General features: G+C 31.4%; 2 protein-coding genes across 2 annotated transcripts in view; both read right to left on the bottom strand.

The window, feature by feature from the left end:
• Window positions 1-3935: 3935 nt before the first annotated feature.
• LOC123660350 (zinc finger protein 277) lies at window positions 3936-6004 on the bottom strand. The gene is made up of 2 exons (XM_045595447.1): window positions 5732-6004; window positions 3936-5202 (listed from the first exon to the last, which is right to left on the bottom strand). Exons 1-2 carry the CDS (start codon window positions 5979-5981, stop codon window positions 4142-4144), a joined length of 1311 nt encoding a protein of 436 aa, XP_045451403.1. The 5' UTR covers window positions 5982-6004; the 3' UTR covers window positions 3936-4141.
• A 787-nt stretch (window positions 6005-6791) lies between these two features.
• Window positions 6792-15220, bottom strand: part of LOC123660179 — a 29480-nt gene continuing 21051 nt past the window's right edge. The window contains exons 9-12 of the mRNA XM_045595280.1: window positions 14827-14996; window positions 9781-9929; window positions 8214-8321; window positions 6792-7384 (exon numbers count right to left, since the gene is read on the bottom strand). Of these exons, the coding sequence (XP_045451236.1) occupies window positions 7240-7384; window positions 8214-8321; window positions 9781-9929; window positions 14827-14996 (572 nt within the window). The 3' untranslated portion in view covers window positions 6792-7239. The remainder of the gene's footprint in view (window positions 7385-8213; window positions 8322-9780; window positions 9930-14826; window positions 14997-15220) is intronic.

Genomic DNA, 15220 nt, shown 5'->3' with positions numbered 1-15220 from the left:
AGGTGTCCAAATAATGTATCTTAAGAAATCAACACCCTTTTGGGGTTAAAATGGAGGATGGTAGGTTGACTCGCTCATTACGAAATCTCCGAAACTATAACATATACAAACTTGAAATTTGACAGGTAGGTTTCTTATAGGACGTAGACATTTGCTAAGAACCGATTTTACGAAACTCGACCCCTAAGGGGGTGAAACGGGGGTTGGTAGTTTGAATGAAAGTCCTATGTTTTTGAAGTAAGAGACCTGAAATTTAAAATGTAAACTCTATAGATGGTGAAAAGGTGTCCAAATAATGTATTTTTAGAGATCAACTCCTTTTTGGGGTTAAACCGGGGGATGGTAGGTTGGCTCCCTCATAACGAAATCTCCGAAACTATAACAGATACAAACTTGAAATTTGGCAGGTAGTTTCCTTATGGGGTGTAGACATCTGCTAAAAACTGGTTTTATGAAATTCAACCCTTAAAGGGGTAAAACGGGGGTTAGAAGTTTGTATGAAAGTTCTATATTTTTGAAGTAAGAGACTTGAAATGTAAAATGTGTGCTCTATAGATGATGAGATGGTGTCCAAATAATGCATAAAATCTATATATATAAAAGAGAAAGGTCACTGACTCAGTCATCACGAGAACTCAAAAACCGCTGGAGGGTTCATCCACCCAGGATGGACAAAGATGAAATTTGGCAGGGAGGTAGATTATAGTTAGTAGACGTCCGCTAAGAACGGATTTTGCGATATTCCACCGCTAAAGGGCTTAATTGTGGTTGATAGTTTGTATGAAACATATAAGTTCGCCTGATAGGTTATTTATACTGCTGCCTGAAAATAAAACTAAGAATGTGGTGTATAGAGAGGTTTTATAAAAACAACTATTAAATTATACTAAATTGTGCCTTTTAAAAAGTTACTCAGTGTGATAAGCATTTCAAGTAACTGAAATAAAACAATAATTTGCGTCAAACATCTTAATAGTAATGCATATCTTTATAGCCACGCGGATGTAGTCGCGAGCAACAGTTAGTGTATTATAAAACAAAGTCTCCAAAAGCGTATGTGATAGATTCCCTCAAAATCTACTGAACGGATTTTCATGCGGTTTAAGAGGAAGGTTTACGTAAAGGCTAAGCCGATTTTGATGAGAGTTTCACTGGAAGTTTGCCGGGAAAACTTTGTGACACACTGATTTCAACGCGGGTGAAGCCGCGGGCACAGCTAGTAACATATAAATGCAGTAAATGCTACATTACACAATGCTACATTACATATATAATGCAGTAATGCTTTACACATTTAAAAAATTAAACATTCATTTAGCTTGTTCAGAGTAAGAAAAACCTTTATTACATAATGTGAATCATGCATTAGATAAAATATATTGTATTTCCGTGCGCATATATTCTTTGGCTCCTTACATTTATCCTATCAATAAAAGGTCCAAAAATATTTATGTGACTTTTATGTTTAAAAAGAAACATAAGAAATCCTTTCCCACAAGTTCACAGATGACAAATGACCACACAAACTTTCATCCCCTTAGGCTATTAATTTTCAATGTTCCTTTACTCCATCTGGCAGGTATTCTTATTCTTTGTTTAGTTATTAGATATTTACAAAAAAAAAAAAAAAAAAACATTTAACTAAATCTGACTGCTTCGATCGTCTCCATTTTTTAACCATGTGTAGGTATAGGTCTAAAACTTAATGTTTCTTATTAATTAGTAAAACTGTGCAGAATGCATTAGGTACTAATTTCATTATTCTGAATAATGCTAATAAATAATACTAATAATACTATTGTAAGAATTTTACTAACAGTTCAAAAATATTTTTTTATTCGCTGATAGCTTCAAGATACTGTATAGAGCGTCAATAAAAAATTAAAAAAATTCTGATATTATGTTCAGAAATTACCAACTATAATAATATTGTGTTTTAAATTCACATAGTAAAGAATGTGATTAGAACCTTTTAGCCTTAAGAAACTTAGTTATTTTACCTACCTCGTTTGTTTTTGTACCGAGAATTATTTTATTTTATTACATAGGTACCTACAGTATGTATATATAATTGTTTTACCATAAAATACATAGTAAACCGCAATTCGTTGACGCCTCAATGCTTAATAGTTCAAAAGGGTCGCTAGAAAACCGTGTTAGATTTTCTACGCCGATGTGTATCCATTTATTTGTGAAATTAAACTATTTGGGGTAGAACACGTTTCCATTCATTTATAATCAAGTTAAAAAAGTTTTTTTTTATTTGCCTTGGGTGGTAATTAAGCGTACGCCTACCCGAGGGTGAGCGGTTACACTTATCCTATAGTCGCCGGCAACACCAGAAGTGGACCTTAAAAATGTATATTTGCTACCCATTACCGCGAAAACAAAGTGTGGTAGGTATTATAATTTATTCTTAAAGTAATAGTATAAGGCCCACGGTATGAAAAAAAGATGGGCAGTGAAATCTTATATTCTTTATTGCACTTAAAAAACACATTACAGCAATATGACAATGGCAGTTGCCAAGAGCGAACTTATATCTAAAAGAGATCGCTATCAGATTACCCATAAAATCACCAAATCTTCAAATCAAAATCTTGTAAAAGCACAACTTATTCTGATCCTAAATTTGCTGGATAGGTCATGTCAATAAATCTAAAGAATATGCCTTTAAATTCAATTTAGTGAGGATTTCATTGTTGAGTGAACTCTGGCCTTTAGTGTTGAAGAGGTGTAGCAGGTGCGAAATATTGCTTAGTGACAATATCTGAAAATTTATTCGGTTCATATGATCGAAAATGTTATGCAGCGTGACAGGAACAGGTTCGGAAATGTGAGATTTCGTACGACTTATTTTGTTGACATAAATATATATATATATATATATTGACATAAATATATATGTTAATTCTGTACAACTTCAACACCATGTTCTTGCAAATTATTATTATTATTATAAGTAGTTTTTCTATTTAATAGCAAAGTATGTACTATCAAGGTAACTAAAATATGCATACGACATTTGCTTTGATAGAATAATATATAGTATTTATGTTAGTAAATGTACCTACTCTTCTTATTTTTTAACTTCATAAACACATTTAAACTTTAACGAGAAAATCAATTAAGGTTCCTTTTGTTTTATCTCTTAGACTCTTAAGCAAGCAGATCAATTAAGGCTTCTGTGGTGCTGGAGTGCTTATAAGTGTCACTAGCGCTACATGATATCAGGTGAATAGCAGTTTATTCATGTTCATCCTTACTAGATAATCAATAATTTAAACTTTAAAATAAGTTAAAATAATGAAAATGCAAGGTTATTTTTCCATATTATAATATTAATAACATGCAAATGTAAGCAATTATATTAACTGTAAGCAATTATATTAAAGGTTCTATAATAGATTAATTATTGCTATTTCTTTTAAAAAAATATTTTAACAATGTAAAATATTTTTACAAAAAGACATGATTATTCATCCTGTAACAACTTGCTACATGTAGGAGAAGGATTGGAGCTCAATTTACCACACTGCTCCACTGCGTGTTGTCGCATATATGTGTATGTTATCACACAAACACACTTGAGCCTGTAATATTTCACTGCTCTGGCCTGGCTACATAGGCCTCTTTCTCCATGTAGGAGAAGGATCAGAGCTTAATCCACCACGCTGCTCCAATGCGGGTTGGCAGATATATTCCCTACTATGAGTAACAATCGCTTTCAGTTGGACATTATAGCAACCACGATCGACAGCTTAACGTGGTCTCCGAGGCACAGTTAAGAGATACAAATACATATGTTTGTTGCTATATAAAATATATTTGAGAAAAACATTGAATGATATATACATAATTACGTGTATAATAGAATTATGCTTTTTACCATTATCCTAATTTTTAATAATAAGATTGAATATAAAATAAAAACAGTTGTCTTAAGTCTTTACCGTAAAGCACTGATGCAATAATTACATTCTACTTATATAATTACAGATTATATTGCTTTTATCAAATTTATTACAATACACAAAAGACAAACAGTTAAGTCCATTATAAAGATAGAATATATTTAAATATTTATCTAAATACTCACTCAATATATAGTTATTGTGATTTTAAATAAAATATTTTTTATTCAGTCATTAAGAACAGACATCGCCATTGCTTTTGATATATCATCAGACCGATTATTATCCTGCTTTTCAGTTTCTTGTTCATCAGTTGACCACCAACTTTCATCCTCATCATGAATGAAACACAGAAATAAATCATCTTCGTATGTTGGGAAATAATATTCAGGCTGATCCCATTTTTCTTTATGCAACTCCCAATGTTTCATTTCCTTCAAATGTTTTTCTAAATTCTTAGAGTCATCAAACTTTGTTTCACAAGATAGACATTGCTTTAAGTGTATTTGACGTCGGATATAATTGACAATTTTAATTTTATGATAAAAATTTAGCCCTACCGTTGCTTTTGTGAATGAAAATTCATGTTTCTTTTCCATATGGTCTAGGATATTTTCATATTCCATTTCAGTTTGGTCACAAAGAAGACACGTAATTAATGGTCCGTTTTCGTCGGTCCATTCTGACCAGTCCGGATCACTGTCGACATTGGAATCACGATCATAATCCTCTCTTTTGAAATTATTTTTGTATTTAGAAGTACTTGGTTGGTTATATTTAGGTTTCGACACTGGTTGCTTATCACCTACGTAATTGACTAGAAAGAATTTGTCATATTCCTTATTAGCTGGGTTTATTCTTTTGTGTCCTTTCTTTCTCATATGTTCTTTTAAAATTGTCCGATCCTTAAATAGTCCTTCACAATAGATGCACTGAAGTTTTTCTAATTTTGAAGCTATTAAATCAACTAGGTCATCTACAAATATTAAATTATCAGGTTTAGCAATATGAAAATTATGTTTTTCATATAAATGATTCAAATAAGTCGCTCGTGTGCCATTTGAAACATGTCGACAAAAGAGGCACTCCTTTGAATAATTTTTATCTTCTCTTTCAAAAGCGTGTCTTTCTAACAATGTCTCTAACTTGTTCTGTCTAAGGTTTTGTCGTAGTTCTTTATCCTCAGGTAAAATATCACTTAAAAGAAAGTATTCCTCGTTTTTAGATTTTGTACCATCTGGTTTGTTATCAAGAAGCATTGTCGTACAAAAGTATGGTAAATTTTGATCTGAAAAACAAAAAAAAAAAGAATTGGTAACAATAGATAACTAATATTCCGACTGATCCCATTTTTTTCTAATATTAGCATTTCTAACATTATTACACAATAACAAATCCCACAGATATCCCTAAAAAAATATCTCAGCACAGATCAAATTACATCACCACCTATTACATTCCTCTGTGGATCTAAGTCACTTAACAGCCCTCATTAGTATTTATTCCTATTCAGACACCCGACACAGGAGTAAATCAGAGGCCATTGAGTGTGAGGCATTAATAAAGATACTAAGCAGCCATAGAGATTCAGCAATCAGTGAATTGTTTAAAAACATACACATAAAAATTCTACACCTAATATAAGGTTATTTACAAATTAAGGGCATACAATACTTTCTTAGTTATTTCAGATCAAGAAGATTTTGGTACTTAACCCTTCAGCTCTATTATATGTAAATCAAAACACATAATCAAATTTATCTATAAATATAAAAGCAATATTGAAGTAACGTTTGAATAAACGTAACCTACGTTACCTTTGAATCTTAGCTTCCAATACTTCATATAATCTCTCAAATCGGCAATTTCATTCACATCTGCGATAACCAGTCGATGTTCCATGAACAAGTGCGTTAGGAATTGTTGTTCAGAGGACGGTAATACGAATATTTCATCACATAAAACACAAGAACATTCTGTTGGTTTATCGCACTTAAAAATTGATGGTTTTTCACTTTTTTGATGCAAAGTCAAAGGACCAAAGAACTGTTTCTCGTTTGTTCCCATGTTTCGAAACTTTTTACTAGTTTTATATTGTGCTTTATTTTATTATTACGATGTGCTGGCAGTAATATAGTAATTTATTTACTTACAGCTACGGAGGGTAACCTCTATAGTGACAGCAAAGTGTTCATATTGACATTGTCATTGTCACCATTATGACATTGATATTATGTGATTATAGACGCGAATTATTTGGTTACAGGCATAGGTAAGAAACTATAAAGTTTAAGAAAACTAACAATAAGGAGGTATCCTAATATTTGACTGAATTAGGTAGGTGGGCTATCTGTATAAGAAGAAAGAAAGTATGAAATATGTACTTAATTATAAAAAGGAAATACTTATATAAAAATATGTTATTATACGACTGTATGAATAAACTTGCAAATATTACAATGCGAGGAAGATATTATTAGTAGGTATTTCACTACTAGAATACATAGAATCATATTGTATTATTAATGTGTGAATATTGTAACTTAGAGTAGATAATAATTGAAACTATTTTGTTAACTTTGTACACGTATGATAAAGTCTAGGTCAAAGTAAACTCTTTTGAAATTAGGGAATTCAAATTATTATATTTACCTATACAAGCGATTCATTGAAATAACCTACGCAGGTTGGCTTGTTTTATTATTTTGCATATTACTTCATAACTTTTACATGGACTTTAAGTAAGATAAGTAGCTCATTTTTTGTCTATTTAATATGAAAACATTAATTTATTAAGATTCGCTACTCTGTAAAACTAATGATACAATGTTAAAATTAACTACTGACTTGAATTGAATGGGGAAAATAAAACAATAATTTCTTATCACTTATAATAATTATATATTTAAATACACTCTGCATAAAAATAGTAGGAACTTACATATCTGTTCAACTAAATGCCACAAGAAACTTATTTATAATAGGGTGAATTCATGTAAATCTATTAGGAAATTCATTACGGTATTAAATTTAAATAATATCTATGTTATTGACAATTTTTATGATAATTACAAAAAATGCCTCTCTGATATAAACTTTAAAACTTACATGTAGCTTACAACTAATTATTTCACTTTTATTTTTAAATTTATTATAGTATGATTTAGAAAAATAAATACATATTTGTTCAACGTTTTTATATACATGAAAGCTTCAAACCAGTAAAACTGGTTGGAAATAATATTTATGAAAAATTCACAGTACACATACAATAAAATAATAATATACCTAATACTGATTTTCTAATGCGCTTAATAGTTGATAATTAATATTCATCTTTACATGACACATTTGTATCAACGTACAAAATTTTGTATGGCACGTGACTTCCTTTTGATGAAGCAGTAACTTGTATGGCATATTTTCTTCCAGCTTTCAATCCAACCACTTTCTGTACGATCACCCTTGTTCTGAAACAAAAAAATACAATTAAAATATACACACACTCGACTCTTGATGTATTACCAAGAGTATAATAAATTATATCGTATTCCTTATTTATTAACCGACTTCCAAAAAAGGAGGCAGTAGGGTTTGTTATATTTATGTTTTCGTTGTTTTACTTTTTTTCACCATCTCTCGTGTTTTCCTATTTTCAACCGACTACAAAAAGGAGGAGTCTCAATTTGATTGTATTTTTTTAAATGTATGTTACCGCAGACCATTTTACTTCGTTCCGATTTCGATGATTCTTTTTTAATCGAAAGGTCGTGCGTGTCATATGGGTCCCATTTAAATTTAATTGACAAGTACTATTCAAGTATATATAATTATAATATTTATATATATATATATATATATATATATATATATATATATATATATATATATATATATATATATATATATATATATATATATATATATATATATATATAATATCTATATATGTAATAATAATTTTTTCTTCGATCTACGTTTGTATTAAACCACATAACTCTTCACCGATTTTTATGATTCTTTGTTTAATCGATATCTGATACTGCTCTCTTGGGCCCATTGACTTTTATAATTGAAGTCGTTTTTTTTTCGTTTGCGAGCAAACAATTATTTTAAGAAAAAAAAATATTGAAATTAAATAATTCAATTTTAACATTTTTTTTAAGCACGATTGATACTAAAAAGTACTATGAAACCAAGTTTATAATAATTAGTATTATATTTACTTTTTTATAGGTACTCATAAATGTGCATGCTACGTCTGCTATAAAAAAAAAAGTAAAAAATTACTTTACTTACGGAGGTCGCTGCATATGACTTATGCACTGAGTCTTCGTTACAGATTTTTTTGTTAAAGCACAGATTGTGACGTCACTATCAGTTATTTCACGAGATAAAATACAATATCTGAAAACAAGAACATACATTACAAAAAAATTAATATAAGAAATAAAAATATTATTTAGCGTACTCATCAACCACTCTGGGATGAATTTTATTAACGCCGACGGTTTCAGGCTCAATTCCCGCTTGGACAATTGTTTTTTATCTATTCATATCTATTATTGTGTTTGACCCCCTACCGTGGCTTAGAAAAATTATAAACTAACACTAGTTTTTCTCAAATATACATTGAAGCTGGCTAGTTAAAAATTATGATACCTACATTTAAAAAAAGATGTATTTAAAAAACTAAAATATAATAAAATTTTACAAGTAAGCAACTATTGAGAGGACATACAATAGTGATGCACTTAAAAGTATATTTTCTTATAAGGGATAATACTGTGAACTTTAATTCGTGTAATATAGCCTTACAAATTGATATAAAAATGAGGGTAGTTACTCACAAGGTAGAAATTTATTATTGCTCAAGGAATTGAAACACGAAGTTTAACCGCTGTTATTATCTTTCGATTTTTATTGTTTCATCGTACATCACATGCAACAAAGTTGCAGATGGCGATTACATTTTTAATAATATTTATGTGTTTTTCAGAAGGTCGTAGGCTCGTAATGTATATCGGCTTTCTCTTCGAACGCAATTTAATACTCGTTACTAACCGAAATTTTTTAACTCTTAAAATCGGTATTTTGTGCAAATTCCATTACACTCTTATTTGTTGGTAGTATTAACGATATAGTTACATATAAAAAACGACAAGAAAAATCGATTATAAGCATAACGTCCTTTTGTATTTTTTTTTTTGTTACTGGTGCTACCTCATAACTTCATAGCGGATGTGCCGATTTTGATCGTTCTATTTTTAATCGAAAGCTTGAGCTTGTCTTGTAATCCTATAAAAATTTAATTTAGAGTTATTCCTAATAATACGCATTTAATTGAACATCTTTTCGACTGTGAACGTAGTATTAATTGTCGATATAAATTGAAGTCAATTTTTTCGTTTGCCAGTAAAGACAATTACTTTTTTATTTATTATACGCTTCAGTTTATAACATCCCACTGCTGGGCACAGGCCTCTTTTCCCATGTAGGAGAAAGATCAGAGCTTAATCCATCACGCTGTTCCAATGTGGGTTTTATTTATTATAATGGTATGGTTATTCATATTGAGATCTAGGACAGTTACAGAACCTTTTTAATAGTGAATTTTGTCGTGAAAGTATTTATAACATATTCATTAGTATAATCGTAAAAGTTAATAGTCAAACAAAGTTACTACAATTGAGAAGATGGGAATCCCCAGTATTTGGTTACTACTACTGATTATACACATACAAACCAGATAAATTTGCAAATAGCTTCACGGTAAAAAGAATATAGGATTTACCTTTTCCTTTTTACCTTTAAAATGATTAAGGGAAGGACCTAAAGATGAGAAAGAGAGTGGATGATACATTACCTAATAACATCAGTAGCATTATGTGTTGCGGGTAGGAAGGCGATGTCCACGGATCTACACGATCTCCTTGGTCTAAGCTCACGAACAGTTCCACCATCTTCCACAAGCTCGGGAATGCTCATGCCCCATCTTGACGTTGACGCTGTGAGCTGAATACAAAATAGTGCTTATAAACTACTAATACCTACTAATAGGAACTGTTTTTTTTTTTTGCTTCGTCGAAAGCCCTATTTTAAGTTTATTTGTTAAATAAATGTGTCTATATTTCAATAGGGTTTAAAAGGGCTATATAGTAGTAAAGGCAAAGAGAACTGCACCACAAACATCCCTACGTATCCTGTAAGTTATTGTTTCCGTAAAATTAAGGAAAAAAGAAATCGTCCGAAATTAATTCATGCTTGATTCAATTCTTTTTAAGGTCATCATAAACTTATTTATTAGTTAACTAGTTTTTTTGGTGTAACTTATTTTTACAACAGTTACACAGACATTTGGTTTGAATGACATTGCAGAATTAGCTAATAAATTGTAAGTGACATTGCTCTAAATCAAACATATTGGATTCCCAAAGATGGTTAACCAATTACAATTTATTATGTACAAAGCATAACTATTTTCAGGGATAAATACGAACATTATAATTATTAAAAAAAATGTTATTTTTTAATATTAATGCTATAAAAAACGGAAATTCTCGTTCCATATGGCGATAAACACACAAAAGTAATTTTTGTAGAAGGTTTTTAATTATGTTTTTTTTTTTTAATTAATATTATAGCATATGTACGATTTTTATTTTTGTGTTACCCACAATTAGGAATTCTAAACATTTTTGAATATCATATCAAAAATTGACCGCTCCAGCGGGATTCGAACCCGCGTCTTCGACATACCGTGTCGACGCTCTAGCCAATTAAGCTATGGAACGATATACCACTAGAGCGAAACTTTTGATATGATGATTTTTACTTTCGGTTTAAGCGAACCGTGGCGCCGTCTATAGTGAGTTCTTTACAGAGACTCGTAACTATTCAAAGTTTCATATTACAATGAAAATCCTTGACAGGAGACGACACCATGCTATTTTTAATATGTACGATTTTTATTTTTGTGTTACCCACAATTAGGAATTCTAAACATTTTTGAATATCATATCAAAAATTGACCGCTCCAGCGGGATTCGAACCCGCGTCTTCGACATACCGTGTCGACGCTCTAGCCAATTAAGCTATGGAACGATATACCACTAGAGCGAAACTTTTGATATGATGATTTTTACTTTCGGTTTAAGCGAACCGTGGCGCCGTCTATAGTGAGTTCTTTACAGAGACTCGTAACTATTCAAAGTTTCATATTACAATGAAAATCCTTGACAGGAGACGACACCATGCTATTTTTAATATGTACGATTTTTATTTTTGTGTTCCCACAATTAGGAATTCTAAACATTTTTGAATATCATATCAAAAATTGACCGCTCCAGCGGGATTCGAACCCGCGTCTTCGACATACCGTGTCGACGCTCTAGCCAATTAAGCTATGGAACGATATACCACTAGAGCGAAACTTTGATATGATGATTTTTACTTTCGGTTTAAGCGAACCGTGGCGCCGTCTATAGTGAGTTCTTTACAGAGACTCGTAACTATTCAAAGTTTCATATTACAATGAAAATCCTTGACAGGAGACGACACCATGCTATTTTTAATATGTACGATTTTTATTTTTGTGTTACCCACAATTAGGAATTCTAAACATTTTTGAATATCATATCAAAAATTGACCGCTCCAGCGGGATTCGAACCCGCGTCTTCGACATACCGTGTCGACGCTCTAGCCAATTAAGCTATGGAACGATATACCACTAGAGCGAAACTTTTGATATGATGATTTTTACTTTCGGTTTAAGCGAACCGTGGCGCCGTCTATAGTGAGTTCTTTACAGAGACTCGTAACTATTCAAAGTTTCATATTACAATGAAAATCCTTGACAGGAGACGACACCATGCTATTTTTAATATGTACGATTTTTATTTTTGTGTTACCCACAATTAGGAATTCTAAACATTTTTGAATATCATATCAAAAATTGACCGCTCCAGCGGGATTCGAACCCGCGTCTTCGACATACCGTGTCGACGCTCTAGCCAATTAAGCTATGGAACGATATACCACTAGAGCGAAACTTTTCTCTCTGTAAGAAAAAAGTAAAAGTCTCTGTAAAGAACTCACTATAGACGGCGCCACGGTTCGCTTAAACCGAAAGTAAAAATCATCATATCAAAAGTTTCGCTCTAGTGGTATATCGTTCCATAGCTTAATTGGCTAGAGCGTCGACACGGTATGTCGAAGACGCGGGTTCGAATCCCGCTGGAGCGGTCAATTTTTGATATGATATTCAAAAATGTTTAGAATTCCTAATTGTGGGTAACACAAAAATAAAAATCGTACATATTAAAAATAGCATGGTGTCGTCTCCTGTCAAGGATTTTCATTGTAATATGAAACTTTGAATAGTTACGAGTCTCTGTAAAGAACTCACTATAGACGGCGCCACGGTTCGCTTAAACCGAAAGTAAAAATCATCATATCAAAAGTTTCGCTCTAGTGGTATATCGTTCCATAGCTTAATTGGCTAGAGCGTCGACACGGTATGTCGAAGACGCGGGTTCGAATCCCGCTGGAGCGGTCAATTTTTGATATGATATTCAAAAATGTTTAGAATTCCTAATTGTGGGTAACACAAAAATAAAAATCGTACATATTAAAAATAGCATGGTGTCGTCTCCTGTCAAGGATTTTCATTGTAATATGAAACTTTGAATAGTTACGAGTCTCTGTAAAGAACTCACTATAGACGGCGCCACGGTTCGCTTAAACCGAAAGTAAAAATCATCATATCAAAAGTTTCGCTCTAGTGGTATATCGTTCCATAGCTTAATTGGCTAGAGCGTCGACACGGTATGTCGAAGACGCGGGTTCGAATCCCGCTGGAGCGGTCAATTTTTGATATGATATTCAAAAATGTTTAGAATTCCTAATTGTGGGTAACACAAAAATAAAAATCGTACATATTAAAAATAGCATGGTGTCGTCTCCTGTCAAGGATTTTCATTGTAATATGAAACTTTGAATAGTTACGAGTCTCTGTAAAGAACTCACTATAGACGGCGCCACGGTTCGCTTAAACCGAAAGTAAAAATCATCATATCAAAAGTTTCGCTCTAGTGGTATATCGTTCCATAGCTTAATTGGCTAGAGCGTCGACACGGTATGTCGAAGACGCGGGTTCGAATCCCGCTGGAGCGGTCAATTTTTGATATGATATTCAAAAATGTTTAGAATTCCTAATTGTGGGTAACACAAAAATAAAAATCGTACATATTAAAAATAGCATGGTGTCGTCTCCTGTCAAGGATTTTCATTGTAATATGAAACTTTGAATAGTTACGAGTCTCTGTAAAGAACTCACTATAGACGGCGCCACGGTTCGCTTAAACCGAAAGTAAAAATCATCATATCAAAAGTTTCGCTCTAGTGGTATATCGTTCCATAGCTTAATTGGCTAGAGCGTCGACACGGTATGTCGAAGACGCGGGTTCGAATCCCGCTGGAGCGGTCAATTTTTGATATGATATTCAAAAATGTTTAATATTATAGCATTTAAATTTCTTTTTTTTTACTTTATTTTAATATGCTATTAAGGTTATCAACTTAACTTCCTTATATATCGCTAATAAAACGTCGAATTTCCCACCCACTTGGATTACGATGCTTATCAGATCAATATTTATGTAGTTATTAACTTTACTATGAATCATAAAATGTTTTATCACATATAACTTTTACCAATAAACATACTATTTTCTAATAAGTATAATTCTTAAGGATTTTAGTGGGGTTTGTTATTCTAGTGTACTATCAGATTATCACCCGCCCTTCGCAAATCATGTAGTAAGATTAATGATTATTATCAGGCGTATATATTATAGCTGGAATCAAGGAAGTTTCACGGGATAAAATCTTTTAACAGATAGGTAAATTAAATGTTAAATACTAATTTAATCAGCGAAACCATCTGAAAGCGTCATTTCTATGAATCGTCAATACCTTCAGTAGGTAATTATGTATAGACAAAGAAACACGCATCCTATTAACTATTAGATGTAGGTACACACTACAAAGAGATTCAAGGAAATAGAACGTGTCTTTAATTAAATCCAATTTTTAAAACGTACTATATTATATAACTAGCTAGCTGTACCCTGCACGCGTTGCTACGTTTTTTTTTGGTCGTACCAACTCAGAAACATTTATGGGCTCATGCACAGCGCTTTGCTGAAGATCATGACATGATCAAATGCATAGTTTACGATTTTATAAAGGACATTCAGACAAACATTCATTTTTATATGTATATGGAAGAAGATATAATAGAAACATAATATACCACTACTTACTACTTATATATATATATATATATATATATATATATATATATATATATATATATATATATATATATATATATATATATATATGTAAAGAAAACACAACATTCATTTTATATTTTGTTACTTTTTTTAATTAGAACCTTTTTGTTTATTTTATTGTCAGGACAGAAAAATAAAACTTTGTTGTGATGACAGAATTATTTTTACATTAAGATTGTAAAGAAATTAGTTTAAATAAAGGCTTTAAATGTTGTTTTTCTTGTTTTAGGTAAGTAAATATTGTAATTATAATGTAGTTAAAATGCTAAGAATTGTAAATATAGAAAATATGTGGTAATATAAATAAATTTCTTGTTTTAGAGAAACGCAAATATAGTCTTTATTTTGGGATTTCTATTAAAAGGAACATAAAAAGTATAATTATTATTATATATATATATATATATATATATATATATATATATATATCTAATTTTATAAGACGATTGACAGCGGAGGTAGGGTCGCTAACGTGTTTGCGATGTCCCCGACGTTTATAAGCTACGGTAACCACTTACTTATCAGCTTGCTTGCACCCTAGTTGTATAATTACCTCGACTGTGACTGCTTCATCTCGATACCATTTGTTCGGAAAAACTCGCATAACATATCTTATTTTAGCCTCTTCGGAGCTTGAATCGAATTGAACGGAGCCTTCATCGCTAGTTTCTTGTATAGATGAACTTGTTACTGGTGGCGGTATATAAAACTTCGAATGTGATTCTGTAAGAATATTTAGTATTGTATTTCACGTCTGTTATAGTATGAGAAAATAATTAACGCTTAGACAATAATGGCAACACTAAATTTGGAAAAATATTTTAGAGTTAACGTAATAATGATAAAGTTCTCTACGTGAAAGAGAACCAACATTAAATACATTTTGTTTAAATTAAATTAAGAAATTTGCTCTGAATTTAATGTTTACTAGCCGGTATCTCATATAT

Source organism: Melitaea cinxia, chromosome 15, assembly GCF_905220565.1.
Source record: "Melitaea cinxia chromosome 15, ilMelCinx1.1, whole genome shotgun sequence".
Lineage (NCBI taxonomy): Eukaryota > Metazoa > Arthropoda > Insecta > Lepidoptera > Nymphalidae > Melitaea > Melitaea cinxia.
Note: the sequence above shows the minus strand (reverse complement) of the source record. Positions and strands in the feature narration are given on the sequence as shown.

Bases quoted from the DNA above. Each gene is read 5' to 3' on its own strand.
- LOC123660350 (XM_045595447.1), bottom strand. From the start codon at position 5,981: ATGGGAACAAACGAGAAACAGTTCTTTGGTCCTTTGACTTTGCATCAA. The intron at 5,203-5,731 runs GTAACGTAGGTT...TTTGTTTTTCAG, and splicing joins TTGGAAGCTAAGATTCAAAG to ATCAAAATTTACCATACTTT.